The following is a 17,443-nucleotide window of genomic DNA, read 5'->3' as shown; positions in this document are numbered from 1 at the left end:
CTTCTGCCTCAGCTCATCAATGGCCTGGGCAAAGGGCTCTCGGACAGCAGGATACCTGCCTCAAGTGGTTCCTTTCTACATAAGTGCCTGCCCCACCCCACCCCCAAACCCCAACAGAGCTGACCAGCAGGCCCAGGGGCCACACTCAGCCACACAGGGCAGATCCTGACCCACCCAGGGTGACATGCAACCTTAGCTTAGCCTTCCATTCCCTCACGCATTTTGTCCCCAAACCTAGTAAGTCCAGACACAATACCGGCCCGCCACAACTGGCCCACCCAAGCTCTGCCCACAGGGTCCCACAGGGTCCCACAGGGTCCCACAGGATCTCTACAGGGTCGGTCTCTAGTCCCTCCAATGGTTCTGCAGCTCAACTATGGAGTGAGTACCCATGTGTGTGTATGAGGCTCCTGAACCCTTCCGTAGAGGGGGTCAGAGCTCCACACAGCTAATGCCAGGAATGACATCCGCATGAAGGCAGGCTCTCCCACGCTCCTACCTGTCTTCCTCTCTCTGGCTTTTTGACGCACGTTCCCTTCAACACAGAACAAGGGCTGAAGAGATGAGGCTCAGGAAGTTCTCCTCTTGCCTTCCCAGCATGCATGAGACCCCGAGTTCCACCTCCAGGGAAAGAAAAGGTAACCAGGTGTCATCATTCAGGAGGCAGGCCATGAAGGTGTCAAGTTCAAGACCAACCTGGGCTACATATCAAGAGCCTGTCTCGAAGCCACAGGCAGAAAGAGCCGTCTTGTCTCATCGGATGCCCTCCCGTTTCTTAGAACCAGAAACCAGGGTGGAGGCGTGAAGACCCGAGCTTTACCACCGGACCCCAGGGTATTCTTATGGCTGTGTCCCTGCAGGAGGATTGCTGGGGTTAATGGCAAAGGCCTCAGGAGGGATCCTACAATCACCCCAGTTCCAGTGTGTACTTCCTTCTTCCTCTTACCACCTGCCTTTAGAAGGCATCCAGATGACTCAAAGCCTGTGGAGATCAAACCCAGGTCTCCAGACCCCTAGTTCAGGGCCCAGTAGCCACCACAAGCACTGGACTAGGGGTCAGCAGGCCTGGACTTGGGTGTCGGCTTCACGAAGGGTCCATTCAATTCCAAGGATAAACACCACCTCTCAAACAACACTGGGGTCCCTGGTCTCAGAGCTGCCCCTCCATCAGATCTGCCATCCCACAACTCCGCGCCCAGTTTAGGGAGGGGAGAGGCAAGAGCAGAGTTCGAGTAACCACAGGAGTCTGTTACTCCACTCTCAGCTTAAAAGAAAGTCACGACCAGCAGAGGCCCGGTAAGTGATGGCTGTATCCATCACTTGGACTTGCTTCCAGACTCCTTGCTGTTGTAGATATTACCAGCAACTGGGGGGGTGGGGGGCGGCGCGTCGGGTTCTTAGCCCACCTCAACTTTAATGCTCTCCAAGCCTGGAATATCTGCTTGCTCCTTGTCCTGCACCTAGCTCACCCTGTCCCAAGGCCCAGAGCTGCAGTCAGATGCCCGCGCCCCTGATCTGGCCTGCTGGCGGCTCCCAGGAACACGTCGGGCTTGGCGGCACCCTTCCATCCTCAGGCCCCATCCACAGGCCCCTTCTGTTTGAAAACGTTTCTACGTCCTTCAAACTCAAGTCCCTGTCTCTGCCTGGGTGCACTGGGTCCTCAGTACTCCTGCGCGTTCGCTTAAGAAGATCCGGGGCCTCAGAGGCCCCTCCAAGTGGGCGGTCGTTCTCGAACTTTCCCAGCAAGCTGAGTCCAAGACCAAAGTAGGCCTTGGGAGAGTCGCGGCGTTCCACGTGTGCACTCGCCACTGTGTCCTCTTGACACAGGCAAGGACGATGAGGTTGAGCAGGAGAGTCGCATCCAAATACCGTGAGGGGTCCGAGGATTGAAGCAGATCGAGCGCCGCCCTTCGGACCGTGCGGTTGGGAGGTTCTGGGCTCCAGTGTGCAGTGTGCCCACCGCACTGCCCCTTCCTTGCGCCGTGCGGGCGGGCCCGAGAAGCACAGTCTTTGTCTACTGAGCCGGGAGGCACCCCCGCCCGCCGCGCCCGAGGCCACACCTTCCAGGCGCGCCCAGCCAATGAGACTTGGCGGCGGCACCCGGAGCACGGGGTGTGTCCGTGCCTCGCTTACCGATTGGTTGCGCTCTGCCCCCGCGGGGGCTGAGGCCGACGGGGCGGTGCGAGCGGTGCGAGGTGAGGCCCGGCAAGCTGGACGCCAGGGGAGTGCTTTTCTAGGAGTCGCCATCCAGTCGCCTCCCCGACCCGGCTGCGCGCCCGGAGGCCAGATAGCAGGAGTCGCGACGGCCAACCGCGGGCCGGGCCCGAGGAGTAGTAAGACACAGCCGGCTCGCCGGGCCGGGCCATGGCGCTCGACTTCCTGGCTGGATGCGCCGGAGGTAAGGAGATGACCGGCATGCCAGGCGGGCGTTCTGGCTGGTACGCGGCGACAGGTGTCTTCTTGACCCTTCCGTGCGCACTGAGTGCAAGGTCTGGGGATCCTGGCAGCACCGCGGCTTGGCCGGAGGCAGGGACAGAACAGAAGGATGCGGGCGCGCAGCCTACTGATCCCTTCCCGCAGCTGTCTGAGCGAGGCTGGTGACACCGCGCGACCTCCTAGAAGGCTGGCCCGACCCCAGGCGCCCAGCACTTCCCATGCATTGCTTTAAGCTGCTGGAGGGCTCAGGAGAGGAGGAGGCGGTCCACCGGGTGGTCAAATAAATGGTCATGTCAACCTGACTGAAGAGCGCTCGAAGCTGAGAGCAGGCTAGGTCTGCCCATGACACTACCGTGCGGACCTGTTGAACGTTTAGTGCCTTTCCTTTTGCCTAGAGGATTAGTTTATTTACTAAGTATTAAATAGAGCCTGGTTTAGCCGCTGGGATTCCAGGTGAATCGACTGAGGTGGTAGTGGTCTGGCTGGTTATATGTTCAGCTCTGAGGCCCAGACCTGGCTCCTCATCCACCTGTCCTGCTGTCTTCATCCTTCATAGCCCTACCCGGAAAGGTCTCTCCTGGAACAGTGATAGGCTGGAGTTGGCCTTAGGTGCTTAATCCGTGCTTGCTTCTTCCTGGATGGAGAACATTGCTGTCTGGCAGAATGCCTTCCCTGAGCAGTGACGTACCCTCTAGGTGCTTGAGAACCACCAGACTGTCACCAAGTCTTTCTTCTGTAAGCTGTGGGAAGGCCACAGAGATTTCCACAAGCAGGTGGAGAATTAGAGACCCAGAAAGAGCCCCATGCTAGCCCCAGCTGTAACAGGGCAGGTGAGGGCATCTTCAATGGCCAGGACTCCTGCCGTGGCCAAGACCCCCTTGTACTGCAGTTTCCCCAGGGCCAGAGTTACCTCCATTTGTAGCCTGGGATATACAGTTGATCTGGGGAGCATATATTCACCCTGAGGCCAGGCTTGCATAGAGACTTTGAGCACCCCCACTGTCCCACAAGCCCATGGGCACTTGCTCAAGTAGGCCCTCCCTGCCTGGGATACCCATCTGTCTTCAACCAGCCTGTCTCAGGGTGGTCATGTGCCCTGTCTCCAGCCTGGTCTGCATTCTCACCCAGGGTGTGTAGAGAGTGCCCAACTACGTGAAGTCAAGCACTGACTTCATGCACGTCTGAGGTTTCAGCTGAATAGAGGTGGAGGTCACCAACAGAGTAAGATTCATCATCTAGTAAGGAAAGAAATGGGGCGTGGAGTGGGAAACACACACTTAGCCTCTCTGATTTGGTAGGGCAGCTGCGGGGCAGACAACAGTCTGCTTGTGCCCCAGGCTTGCCTTCCAGGTTCCCAGCTCTGCTCAGTGCATGCTGTCAGACAAGCTTCAAGACACGTGGGGATTGGGCCTTCTAATGTATCCGCTTGGTTCCTTCTGGCTTTGGTCCTTTCTCTCTGAAGGACAGGATGATGGTGCGGCCTCTTTCTAGAGGAAGAACATACCATGGGTGTGCCTGCATGGCCCAGGACACATCCTATCCTGCTTTTAAACTCTCTGAAAGAATGGCAAGCACCCTGACTTGACTGGTTTCTGGTAGAAAGCTGTCTGGTAGAAGGATGGGAATACCTGTGGTCTCTCCCTGTTGTGAGGGAACGGGTCTCAAATGTGGAGGCCACAATAGCCCCTTGGTTCTGGATAGGGCATGGGTCAATGTGACAAAAATGCCAGATCACTAGGTAGTGTCTACGAGGAGAGGACAGACCTGTCACCACTCTCAGACCTGTGCTGCCGGCTCCTCTTCCTGTCCTCGGATAATCAAGGTGTGTGAGCTGCCCTGTCTATGGTCAGTGGCTTTGGAGTTGGGAGATGGGTTCCTTTCTGTTGGTGTGACCCATCTCAGTGGTGGGTGAGGCAGGGCTACCTGGCTCTCAAAGAGACTGTAGGTCAAAAGGACATGGGTAGGAGGAAGTGGGAATGCCAGCCCAGGCCTGCCAGCTTTGAAACCCCTTGGGGCTTCCCAACAGAAGGGATGGGTAAGAGGCTGCATGGTCTCTGCAGTGTTTTGGAAGTGGCAGACTGTTGTTGCTGGCACCTGTGAGCAGCTGCTCACAGCTGGGCTCTGACCTCAGTGGGAAAGGAGGAAGGCTAACAGGGCAAACCCAGATGGCCAGCATACCAGCCATGGGCGCTCGGCTTTCTAGTGCCCTAAGAGATCCAGACTAACCTGAGAAAAGTTGTTCCAGAAATAGGATTTGCAAACAACAGAAAAGTGCTAAGCAGGGGCTAGGCCACTCTGCTGTGTGAGGAACCCAGCAACCACTAACCAGGAAGTTAAAAACAGGTGAAAACTGGTGGCTCTCCAAGGGAGAAACAAGGTCCCAGTGCCAGAAATGGATAAAGTTGGAAGGATGTGAGGGACCAAGGAGAAAGCAAGCCTGCCAGAGACCATGGCTAGGGTGAACAGATAACAGTGGAAATTTCCTCAGCTCAGAACAGGGCATGAATCTGCAGCTCGGAGGCTGGTGGAGTGCCAAGCAGGGTTGCTTTAAAGACACAGGCACATCCTTGGCACCGTCTGGTGACATTTCTAAAGTCCGCACATAAAATCTCAGAGGCGTCCTGAGAGAACAGTGAGGATGGGGTTAGCAGTAGGCTTCTTACCTGCAGCACTGGATACAGCCCAGCAGACTCCAAGCCGAGACAAGCCATGGGAAAGAGGCAGTGACGGCGAGCTGTGGTGGGCGATGGGTCAGGGGTTGCAAACCTTTTTGCCTGTGTAAAGACGGGAGTGTTACTAGAAAGTGTTTTACTGAATTAAAAGTGCGGAACAGTGAATGGGCGGAGTGAATGGAGGCCGGAAACGGTCACACGCCACGACGAAGGGCTCATCTCTGTGAATTTGAAGCTAGCCCAATCTATACAGGGAGATCCAGGCTAGCCAGCGTGACCTAGTGAGACCCCATCTCAAAAAGAGAGAAATTAAAAGTACAGACGCACGGAGCAGGATGGACATCACAGAAGGATGCAAGGCACAAGTTTGGAGCCGATGTTACCCTAGTGCCCTGGCAGGATCTGTGGCCAGCCCTCACAGGACCAAGGCGGTGAGTGGGCAGGAAGCAGCCCCAGGGCACAGCTGGAGCTCTGGTTTCATCACCTCCTGGCCAGGCTCCAGGGATGTCCTGCTGTGGGCTCCTCCTTCCTGCCTTGCTCGTTTGTAGAATGAGTTATTAGTCCTCTGGAGCGGAAATGTTAGGATCGGTATGAACCAAGAACAGTGAGTTTGTAATGGTAATACTCATTGCCCAACATCAACTGTTGCAGCTAGACATGAAGCACTAGCAACAGAAGGGGACTGCTTTCTTTCTGTATTGTTGCTGGAACCTAGGACCTCAAGCACTGTGAGCAAGCACCCCACCTTGGCCTGCAGGCCGGCCCCAGAGAGGCTCTTTGGCAGATATTCCCAAGAAACATAGCTGACTTCTGTTTCTTCTTTTGTGAAATGGGGTCATTGGGCTGTAGGGGGTAGGGTGGGGGTGAAGGGGAGTCGCCAATGTTCACTATCCATATGGCACTCTGAGGAATGTTCCTAAGCCTTCCAGGAGGGGTGAACCTTGCTCTTGAGAGTGGGGTCTCTGGCAGGCCCTTAAATGATAAACAGAGGATGACTCAGGGTAGTGCCGCTCTTGGGAGGTTTCAGCCAGCAGGCAGTGGGTCCTCATGCCACGCTTAGGATGGGTGGGAGGGTGCTGGGAGGGGGAGAGGGAAGGGTGGAGAGGGAGGGAGAGACAGAGACACACAGAGACAGAGGGAGGGGAGGGAAAGACAGATGGAGGGGGAGAGAGAGAGAGACAGAGATAGAGGGGGTAAGAGAGACAGAGACACAGAGACAGACAGACACCAAGATAGACAGAGAGGGTGTGTGTGTGTGTGTGTGTGTGTGTGTGTGTGTGTGTGTGTGTGTTAAGTGCCTTTCAGGTGAACAGACTAAGGCCAAAATTGATGAGTCCCTTTGTGAGCACGCCCAGAAGATAACTGACAGAAAGAAGATTCAAATCCCAGAGACTCCTCTAACTCCAACATGCCCAAGAACCTCTTTGTTGTATCAGGCACTGGACTAGAGCTGTGCAGTTAGTTCCCTAGGGGACACGTCACCTCGAGAGCTGCAGAGGAAGAGAAAGGACAAATGCTTTGAGTTTATCAGCTTGATGGCTGACTCTTGTTACCAGAGGGGACATTACAGGAATCCCTAGGATGGGCCCAGGGTCCCCTCTGGGTCTCCTTCCCTTGGCCATAGAAGGGCAGCTTCCCTTCTCAGAACCTCACGACCCCAGGATTCTGCGGCACTTGGTCACAGGTACCTTTCTCTTCCAGGTGTGGCAGGTGTGATCGTGGGACACCCTTTTGACATAGTCAAGGTGAGTGTCTTATGGTGGCACAGATGTTGGGGACAGGCCTGCAGGGTTTCTGCCCCAGGAACACAGTAAAAGTCACCCCCAGATTTTGAATGCAGGCAGGGCCACTACTGGCCACTGAATGGGCTGCCTTCCCTTCCCTCCTGGAACTGCATCTTCCCAGGGGCTGAGCTGGATGCTCAGTCCACAGCCAAGCGTTTGTGTCACTGGCTGGCAGAGACTAAGGTAGTGATGGGCAGGTTTTCTTCTTTCCAGACAGAGGGAGAAAGCTCACCCCTTTCTGATGTGTAGTTTCCCAAGCATCTTCATTGAATTATTATATTATTTTATGTGTTTTGCCTGCATTTATTGTCTGTGCGTCATGTGTGTGCCTGGTGGAACTGGAATTATAGGTGGCTGTGAACCACCATGTGGATTCTGGGAATTGAGCCCGGAGCTTCTGGAAGATCACCCACTACTGTTAACTGCCGAGCCTCCTGTAACCCCACCCCTGGCATATTCCTGAAAGAAAGCTAAGAGTTAAGAAAACGCAGAAATGTAAGGCATAGAACCCTACTGGGCAAGGGGTGGTAGCATCCCTGGAATTCCAGCCCTGGGGAGACTTGAGAATTTGAGGTCATCTTGTGTTAGGAAAGCCTGCCCCAACAGCTGGATGTGGTAGCCGACACTCGGGTAGAAGCCTTGGGAGGCTAAGGCTGGAGGATCCAAGTTTGAGGGCAGCTTGAGATAGTCGAGCAAGACCACATCACAAACACTTGACATAAAGCTGGGGGGATTTCTCTTGCAGTCATTATGGATGGGTGCCTATCATGACTATTTTGAGTGCTGGCATGTACCCGGGAGGCAGTGTCACCCAAAGGTACCAAGGAACACCACTTTCAAATGGCCAGGGCAGGTACTCTGGCAGTACCCCTTCTGAGTCACACCTCAATTAACTGGAGCTCCAGGTTCTTAGGATCCCTGGACAGAGGTAAAGGAGACAGACCCACAACCTCAGGCGGAAAACCCCTGTGCAAATGTCTCCTGTGGCTGGAGCTGTAAATGCCCAAGTTATTCCCCTGCCGTTTTCCTGGAGTCCCGGTGGCCTGTGACTGGCAGGGCCCTAGACCAGACCTGTACTTTGTAGACACTAGGCCAGCTCCTTCTCCACATCTCAAGCTGGGTTGACGTTCACTTCCTGGTTCATCCTTTTTTTTTCTTCTTCAGTGAACCAGGGGTTTGTTGTCAAAGAAAGGCACTCAATTATTCAGAACTGGGATTTCTTCCAGTGTGGGTGTAAAGGCCTGGCCTTGTGCACCGGCTTTGACCTTACAAAGCTCTGTCCTTGGTCCAGACCTCCTCTGCTGCTGCTTCAGTACCTGACCTGGGGCCAGACAGCTGTGAATTGAGGGGCAGATGAGGTCACTAAAGGCTTGTTGTCCATCCCATGCCAGGGTAATCTGAGCCCAGTTCACGGGTTAATACAGACTCTGGATATTAGCGTTCTGTCTAAACTCCGCCCTCACAGTTACCTGGCAACAGCCAGGTATGCTCTTCCCCATAGTTACCTGGCAACAGCCAGATAGGCCTGATCCACTATAAAGGGGGCTGCTTCCCCCTCCTCCTTCACGTGTTCATGGCCAGCCTCTACTTCTCTACTTTTTTTTTTCTCTCTCTCTGTCTTTCTCTGACTCTACTACCCTCTTAACTCCCTGCCCCATGCCCTGAATAAACTCTATTCTATACTATACCATCGTGTGACCGGTCCCTCAGGGGGAAGGGGTGCCTTGGCATGAGACACCCTTCCCCCATACCTGACTGCACACCCCCAGCAAACATATTCTATTTCTCTTTATCTCTTTGTAAACCCATCACTGGACAGCACAGACCTGTCACCCACAGCAGGCATCCCTGGGAGAAGACTGTAGACTGTACTCTCTTAGCAAGCGGTGGCCCATGAATCACCTTCATTGGTTTACAAGAATGGAGACCTGGTCAACCTGTCCACTGAGCAATCCACCATGTCCACACTGTCTGGATGCCCTCTCCGCATCTCCCCCCCGCCCCCACACACACACACACCATGTCTACACACCTCCGCATCGCCCCACCCACCGTGAGCTTGCTCCCATCCACACAGCAATGTGCTTATATCTTGTGATCAAATGTCTCAAACACCACCCACAGCTGTGTCTAGCCAATTGGATTTACCTCCTCGGCCGGGCATGGCGGAGGATGCTGGGTTAGTTGGAACTGGTCCCTGAAGCAGGCCTCTCAGGCAAGAAAGCATGTTTGTCCTGGAAGCTGAGACTTAACTCCTCTGAGTTGCTGAGCCCACCACCATCCCTTTGCAGCTATTCAGTCACTGGAGTCACCCCTGGGAAGTGTTCTTTCTGAAAATCAGTTTGCATGCCCACACTCCCCCCCTCCCAACCCAACTATGGTTGGGCCATTGGTATTGTGTTCAAGCAAACTAACTATAAAAGGCGGTTGGTTGGTTGGTTTTTAATGTGTATGGGTGTTTTGCCTATCTTTATGTATGTGTACCATGTGCACGTCTGATGCCCATGGAGGCCAGAAGAGGGCACTGTATCCCCTGGAACTGGAGTTACAGGAGATTCGAGCCACAGAGTGGGAGCTGGGACTTGAACCCAGGTCCTCTGCAAGAACAGTCAGTGCTCTTAATCACCCAGCTACCCCTCCAGCCCCTTGTTTAATTTTGTGGTGGGAATCAAACCCAGGACGTTACACAAACTAGGTAAACCCTCTATCACAGAGCTACAACCCCAGTCCATGCCTGACCCTTTCTGAATCTTGCTAGCTCTTGAGAACGTGATGTGACCTAGTTTTCCCCACAACAGTAACATGGATTCGGAGCCTGGGAAACGCCCCTCTCCTCAGGCCACCATAAAGGCCAGTGTATCAAGAGCAGATAAGCTCTCAGGCAACAAAGAGTGCTTTGATGTGGAAGAGGTCCTGGGCCACTGAGCCTGGAAGTGTCCCCAAGTCCTGGAGTTATTGCCATGGATCCCTAGGGAGGCTGTCAGCTGTGTGTCACTGCTCATGATTCAGGGCCATGGTTGTCAAAGAGCTACCAGCAAGAACCAAGCAGGGGCAGAATGGAGGCTCAGTATCCCACCCTGGTGGAGGTTACTGGTGGGCCACCAGGCTGGGATCCCCGTATGGGATGACAAGAGCCACCTGAGCAAGGGTTGGTCCCAAGAGCTGGCCCAGTGGCAGTGCAAAGGAGAAACCTGCCCTCCGCTTCTCAGAGGTCTTGGGGATTCCCAGCCCTTCTGCAGCTGGCTGTCCTTGTGGCTATTAGCTCTCAGACACCCAACCCAGCCCCACCCTGGAATCCCAGATCACAGAAAGCTACTTGGCTGCCAGCCTTGTGCACTGCAGGCCAGGGGAATCGCTTCCGTGGCTCTGCCTGATCCTGCTCCCTGGCCCTGCCCTGCAGGTGCGGCTGCAAGTTCAGAGCACAGAGAAGCCTCAGTACAGAGGGACGCTGCACTGCTTCCAGTCCATCATCAAGCAGGAGAGTGTGAGTGCCGGGGCAGGTGGGGCAATTGGAGGGCTGAGGAGCAAGCCCGGGGGTGCTAGAGGCTCAGAAAAGGCTATCGGGGCATCCCTAAGAGGGCACGGCTGTGTGAGGGCCCAAGGAGAAAGGCTGAGCTACACAAAGCAGGGTGGTACCCCTCATCTCTGATGGCATTTCTGTCTCTACAGGTGCTGGGCCTGTATAAAGGCCTGGGCTCGCCACTAATGGGACTCACCTTCATCAATGCACTGGTGTTTGGGGTGCAAGGTAACACCCTCCGGGCCCTGGGCCAAGACTCACCACTCAATCAGTTCCTGGCCGGTGCAGCAGCAGGCGCCATTCAGTGTGTCATCTGCTGCCCCATGGAACTGGCCAAGACGAGGCTGCAGCTCCAGGCCGTGGGTCCTGCCCGTACCTACAAGGGCTCCCTGGACTGCCTGGTGCAGATTTACCGGCATGAGGGCCTGCGCGGCATCAATCGAGGCATGGTGTCCACACTTCTGCGGGAGACGCCAAGCTTTGGCGTCTACTTCCTCACCTATGATGTAATGACCCGCGCCATGGGCTGCGAGCCAGGTGACCGCCTGCTGGTGCCTAAGCTGCTGCTGGCGGGTGGCACGTCGGGGATCACATCCTGGCTCTCCACTTATCCCATGGACGTGGTTAAGTCACGACTGCAAGCCGACGGGCTACAAGGAACCCCTCGCTACCGCGGCATCGTCGACTGCATGCGGCAGAGCTACCAGGCCGAGGGCTGGCAAGTCTTCACGCGAGGGCTGGCCTCCACGCTGCTCCGTGCCTTCCCGGTCAATGCTGCCACCTTTGCCACAGTCACTGTGGTGCTTACATATACCCGGGGCGAGGAGGCTCAGGTAGACAGTGAGGCAGCTCTGGGCACCTCTCCCACTCCTGCTGGGTCTGCCCTGGCCCAGCCTTCCAGTCTGTGATGCTTGCCCAGTGCCACTTTGGTGGAACTTGACAACAGAGGGTATGGCTCCTCAGCCAGTCTTCCTCATTGGCCTGTGATGACAGCTGTCTGTACCCTACTGGCCCCCTATTTCTTAGCCGTAAAATGGGGACTCCTCCTCAGACATGGTACATTCAGGAAGGTCAAGCCTCGCTAAGTCTGCCCTATGCAGACAGAACTGCCAGTCAGAATCTTCCAAGCCCAGCACTCCCCGGGGTATCCCCTGAGCCAACTCTTACAGGCTGGCCAAGGAAGGACCCAGCCGTTCTTCAAATCCTCCATCAACTGAGTCCCGGGAAAATCTCGGTCATTGTTACAGTGAGGGACAGTGGGTGGCATGCAACGCTCCCTCTCCGTGTTGCAGAGTCACCCTGCCTCCGTGCCTACCTAGCTTCTCCTCTGCTGCCCTTGGAGTGTGGAGCAGGGCTGGGACCCTGGCACTAAGTCCGTTGAGGATCACGCCAGTGTAGGGTCTGGGTGGGAGCAGACAGGCCACCGGCCTCAATGTCTCCACAGGGAAATTGTGTAGCAGCTGTCGCAAGACAGAGTCTTCTCAGCTCTGAGCCTCGGGCTACCTGTCTGTAAGACGGGCACCTGGCTCAGCTGATGTCTGACTCGCTTACTGCCAGCCAGGATTCACACTGGTAGGTAGGCAGAGGGCCCAGAGAACGCAGGAAATGTGGTCTTTCTGGGCACTGTCAGTGCCTGTGCCCGTGAAAGCAGAGGTCTTGGCACCAGCACAGAGTTGTTGCCAGTTTGGACCTGCCTGGGCGGGGGAAACTGAGCTCTGGCTGGCTCTACTGTCCTCTAAAGGAATAAAGTCTTGTTTTCTAAGTGTGTGAAGCTCCTCTGTGCGTGGTGCAAGGGACTTCGTTTCCTTCCTAACCCTGGATTCAGTGGCCATGGCCTGTGTACTTGAAAGCTGGCCCACATGACGTGGAGCCGGTCAAGGATACATCTAAGCCTTCCTGGTCCACACGGTGGGTGAATGGGGTGAATGGACAGAGGCAGAAGTGTTACTTAAGATCACAAACAGGCCCTTTAGCAAGTATTGGCTGTCATTCCAGAAACTGGAGGCCTGTGGTGGAGGAGCCCTGGAGAAGGAAAGGTGTGGGTGGGACTATCCACCAACTTGGGCATCTAATGTGTTCCCAGCTGTGCATCAGGTAGGGCTTCCTGGAAGAGGCCTCCTTAGCCTGCCACATGGAGTCTCTGACTCCCATAGCCACCTGTGCTGTACCTGGAAGCTCTTCCCAGGCTGAGGCCCAAAGGCTCCTGAGATTAGATGAGGGAAGGGCAGGGACTGGAAGTACCCATGTGCCCCAGCTCCATGCCACAGCACCTCTTAGAACCTAACTACAGTATGTAGAATCACACTGGCTCAGCTTCTAGGGACAGAAGGCCAGAGAGGAGTGTCTGGTTGACCCTGAACCCCCATCTTTGCCTTTCTCTTCTCTTTCTTGTATAGGAAAACAACTGCTAACTCCCAGGGCAGGGGGTACAGAAGAGGAGACCTTCCCTGGCTCCTCAGCCTAGTGGCCGTGTTTATCAAGGGCAATCTGGATAGGGCCTGGGCCACAGGGCATCCAGTGTTCCCATCATCCTTCAGAAAGGTCCTAATGTGACCAAGCAAGGCAGGAGTGGGTCAGCTGCCCCCCTCCAGTGCCAGGGCTACAATACACAGTAGTCAAGCCCATTGCTTGAGGAGTGACTGACAGGGGCTGCTCGAGGCTGCCTCGTGGCTTCCTCCAAACTGGTAACCCCAATAGTAGCTCGAAACAGTAGAAGCTGGTAACCCCATATAGCACAGCCCCCACTGCGGCCGTGAGAGTTGACAGATGGGCTTTCCAATAAATCTGAGTTTAGAAGGGGTGGTGGCGGTTAGTAAATTTATCCCTAATTTTTGTAGTGTGCCGGGTGTGCAGACATGTGCCCCGTGGCAGCCGGATTAAGAAGACGGCTTGTGGGAGTTCTCTCCTTCCGTCATCTGAGTTCCAAGGACTGCACTCAGATCATCACCCTTGGCAGAAAGCACACCTACCTGCTGATCTACCTCGCAAGCCCAAACTCGTCTTACATTTCATTTGCTCCTTGACTTGAACATGATCTCTCATTAAGTACTGTTTTATTTCTTATGCTTGAGACTCGGTCTTGCTAGGTAGTACAGGCTGGCCTCTAATGGATATGGGTATGTCACCATACCCAGCTTATGAGAGGTGGGAGGCGGTGTGCAAAGAACCCAGACTGAAGGTGTGAAGGGAAGTCCCCGAAGTCCCTGAGTCTCTGATTTAAGGTCATCCTCTAGTTCTAGACCATCTCAGGTGCAATCTCAGGGCACGTCCTGTCTCCACCCACAGAATGGCTGCACCCCATCAAGTGTGGCAGAAGCAACTAAGTGTCTCATTCTGTTTGCTTTTGGTACTAGGGGTTGAAGCGAGGATCTTAGGCACGCACGCACTCTCCTGTTAGGCTACATCCTCAGCCCTCCTGCATTTTCATTTGGAACTCTGTATTGCAGGCAGGCCTTCAACTTGAGATCCTCCTGACTCAGGGATGCTGGGGTGAACGGCTAGTACCACCAAGTCCTACGTATGTTCTGTCCTATGTATGTTTTGTACAAGTCCCTCGGGTTGTGGCTAAGGCTCTTTCCTCAATTCCCAAATTCCCCAGAGCCCTGAAACACACTGTTCCCTGACTTCCCAGTTAGGGAGGTGACTGACAGCCAGTGATGCTCCTTGTGTGATTAGAGCTAGAAAGGGTGGGAGGATGGGAGTCTGGGTCCTGTGAGGGCTGGAGTCAAACAGACAGCTCTAGGGAATGAGCACCTGCAGGCCTGCTCTGGCCTTGAGTTACTTCATGTTAGAAATGTCACGGCCTGGACCTCAGTTACTCAGTTTTAAGTGTAAGTAAACACCATCTGCCAGCACACCAAGAGGCACAAATTGATCATTTATTTGTGCCAATAAAAAATGATCCCTGTGAATATATCAAGTCACATCAGAAACTCCGGACATGGGAACTTATCAATCATACTGGATGGATCCACCTCACCTAGGCCTATACAATGAGCACTGGTCCAGTGAGATGGCTCAGCAAGGAAAGGTGCTTGCTGCCAAGCCTATGAACCCAAGTTCAACCTCTGGAACCGGTATACATGGAAGAAGAGAATCAACTCCTTTGACTTTTCCTCTGACCTCTACATACTCTCCACCACCACCACCACCCACCCACCCACACACACACACACACCAACAATTATTTTTTAATGTAAAAAGGAGTTATGCAAGACTTATAAGGCAGGCATGCTGAGCACCACCTGGTCACTCACTGTCACTTGTGTCCAGGAAAACTGCCACAGTAAGCGGATGTAATGCCTGAGTGCCCTGATCCCGTTGGAGCGCAGGTTCCCTTACTGTTACACTCAATCCACTTGAGCACGCTGGTCTCAAACAGCCCACCTAAGCACCTGTGGCTATGACTCACCGGGTTCCCAGTAAGCTCTTCTCTGTATCCGCTCCATAGCCTCACTGAAACGTGAACCCCCTTTAACCCTTTCTTGGCTGTTCTACCATTACCTATAGTTGTGTGAAGTGTAAAGTGTGATCTGAGTTAATAATTAAGACTAATTAAGGGGCTGGTGAGATGGCTCAGTGGGTAAGAGCACCCGACTGCTCTTCCGAAGGTCCAGAGTTCGAATCCCAGCAACCACATGGTGGCTCACAACCATCCGTAACAAGATCTGACTCCCTCTTCTGGTGTGTCTGAAGACAGCTACAGTGTACTTACATATAATAATAAAATAAAAAAAAAAAAAAAAAAAAGACTAATTAAGAGAATAAGTGGCTGGAGAGATGGGTCGAGTTAAGAGTACTTTTTGCTCTTGCAGAGGACCTGGGTTTGAATTCTACCATCCGTACCTCCAGCTTCAGGAGATCTGACACCCTCTTCTGACTTCCGAAGGTACCAGGCACACGGTGTAGACATAGATACAGGCAAAACACTCATACATCTAAAATAAGTTCTTTTTAAAAGAGACTGAAACTAAACCAAAGGATTGGTGGCCATTGTTTGGCTACCAAGCATAGTTGAGATTTACTTGACAAATATGAAGTTCTTTTCTGTTTGCAACACGGTCTCATGTAGCCCAGGCTAGCTTGGAACTCACTATAGGTTGTCTTTGAAGTGATCCTTCTTGTAGATGCCTGACTGGAATTAGAGGTGTGTGCCATCACACCCAACTAGTAATTTACTGCCAGTTAATAACTTCTGACACAGGAAGACACAAATGTGTCCAGCCCCTGGTGCTTCTACCGGGGCTAATCCTGGCTGTTGGGCTTTCGTGCTGTCCTGTGAAGTGGCTGGGTGCAGTGAAGACTGTGGCTCAGGCAAGCCTTCCTGGAAAACCAGATTATGGCATCAACCTTGGAGGCTGTTGAGATGTCCTATGCCCAGCTGCTGGCTCTAGTGCAGAACTCACTATCGTAAGAGGCCTGTGGAAGGCTTGCTTACATGGTACAAGAGAATCAGGAGTGCTTTTCATTTCATGAGAACCTAGCCACTGCAGGTCAAAGCGCAGGGCAGGATGATGCTCTCTGCTCTCTAGTCCTTTTGTCTCCCAAATCAGTCCTCCATGAGGTTTGGGCAGTAGCCTTACCCCTTGTAGCCCTTTAATGGATACAGATAGGACCATGGAAGGAACATAGGTTTCTGGGTCTTGCCACTTCATTTAGCTTCCTTTCTTTGACTGCACCCAACACTTCCAGGGCTTTGTTTTAATAGGAAGCACTTTCCTGCCCTGGAGCATCTCATCCCTGGATGCTGAGTATGTCCTGGAGCCTTCCAGGCCTCTAGGCACCCCAAGCCTCAGCCCCAGTCCTGACCTTCTCCATTGTGAGCTAGGCCCACCAGTCTGGTCTATGAAGCACAGACCAGTTCCCATCACTTCCCAGGATAAAACCCAATGGCTGCCAGATGACGAGATACTATCCCCAGATCTGCCTCACTGCCTGTGCTGGGTGCATTTGGCAGCATATAACAAAGAGGCTAAGGAACAGGAGACAAGGAGATGACCGTCAGCCTTCTCACAGGGTCACTGAGGCTAGCTGCACACCCCCCCCCCATCCCCCCGCCACACACACCTTACTCTGTGTAGCCCTGGAACTTGCCCTGTAGATCAGGCTGGCCTGGGACTCAGATCCCAGAGATACACCTGCTTCAGCCTCCCAAAGTCCTGCGCCTCCACACATGGCTAGCCGTGCACTTTCATAGCTCAGCGTTTAATGCTTATGTGCCCTTCTACTAGGTAAAGCACAAGTGCAATTAATGTAGGACCTTAAAGAGGGCTGGAGAGATGGCTCAGCGGTTAAGATCACTGTTTGCTCTTCCAGAGGTCCTGAGTTCAACTCCCAGCAACACAATAATCTATGACTGGGATCTGATGGTCTCTTCTGGCATGCTGGTATACATACATACATACAGAGCACTCATATACATAAAATAAACCTTAAAACAACAACCAACCAACCCAGGGTCTGACGTGTAAACACAGAACAGAGTCAAGAACCTGGGAACTCCAGCAAGGCAAGCTGGGATACAGTGGTTCATTCCTCTGAAGGTTGGGGCACTGGCCTGAGTTGAGGCTGAATTCGGAGATTACATGGAGCAGGCCATTTTCCAGTAGGAAGTGGAGACCTGCTGTAGATCTAGTGCTTCACTCAGGCTACTAACAGTACATCCATCCAGCAAGGCTTGAGTTGGGGCAGATGACCCTGGGGGAGAGGGGCTTCCCTAGTGTGCAGAGCAGCTTACTCTTCTGGCTCAGAAAGGTCCAGGGGTGGCAAAGCCCACACACTCTATCTAGAAGAGATAGCGCAGGCCAAGGGACCAGAACAGCGAAAGCTAAAAGGCCCAGGCTTTAAGTGGCCCATGGAGAATCTGAAGGTTTGTAGATGACAGTTCCATTTCCAGGCTAGTCAGTCAGAAGCAGGCTGCCTGGTCTTTGGGAATACCTACAGAGGACAGGCCACTTACTAGCCAGAAATGCAGGACGGGATGATCATCCCAGCTGCCTAGTGCTCTGTGGGTCTCAGCAGTTCTGGGCTTA

The 17,443-nt window shown here is 53.7% G+C and overlaps 1 protein-coding gene and 1 non-coding gene across 2 annotated transcripts; one reads left to right on the top strand and one right to left on the bottom strand.

Annotated features, from left to right (window-relative positions):
• Positions 1 to 981: 981 nt before the first annotated feature.
• Mir345 (microRNA 345) lies at positions 982 to 1,077 on the bottom strand. Its single transcript, NR_029773.1, has one exon. It is a non-coding gene; the product is annotated as a microRNA 345 (primary transcript).
• A 1,096-nt stretch (positions 1,078 to 2,173) lies between these two features.
• Positions 2,174 to 12,172, top strand: Slc25a29 (solute carrier family 25 (mitochondrial carrier, palmitoylcarnitine transporter), member 29). The gene is made up of 4 exons (NM_181328.3): positions 2,174 to 2,398; positions 6,810 to 6,853; positions 10,293 to 10,376; positions 10,562 to 12,172. Exons 1-4 carry the CDS (start codon positions 2,365 to 2,367, stop codon positions 11,318 to 11,320), a joined length of 921 nt encoding a protein of 306 aa, NP_851845.1. The 5' UTR covers positions 2,174 to 2,364; the 3' UTR covers positions 11,321 to 12,172.
• Positions 12,173 to 17,443: the final 5,271 nt, after the last annotated feature.

The sequence above is a fragment of the Mus musculus genome, chromosome 12 (genome assembly GCF_000001635.26).
Source record: "Mus musculus strain C57BL/6J chromosome 12, GRCm38.p6 C57BL/6J".
In the NCBI taxonomy this organism is placed as follows: Eukaryota; Metazoa; Chordata; class Mammalia; order Rodentia; family Muridae; genus Mus; species Mus musculus.
The sequence above is the reverse complement of the archived record's forward strand: the minus strand, read 5'-3'. Positions and strand labels throughout refer to the sequence as shown.

What these genes read in the sequence shown, in the direction of transcription:
- Slc25a29 (NM_181328.3), top strand. Translation starts at nt 2,365, where the DNA reads ATGGCGCTCGACTTCCTGGCTGGATGCGCCGGAG. An exon ending in CCTGGCTGGATGCGCCGGAG is followed by an intron (nt 2,399 to 6,809) that starts GTAAGGAGATGA and finishes TTTCTCTTCCAG; the next exon opens with GTGTGGCAGGTGTGATCGTG. An exon ending in ACCCTTTTGACATAGTCAAG is followed by an intron (nt 6,854 to 10,292) that starts GTGAGTGTCTTA and finishes CCTGCCCTGCAG; the next exon opens with GTGCGGCTGCAAGTTCAGAG.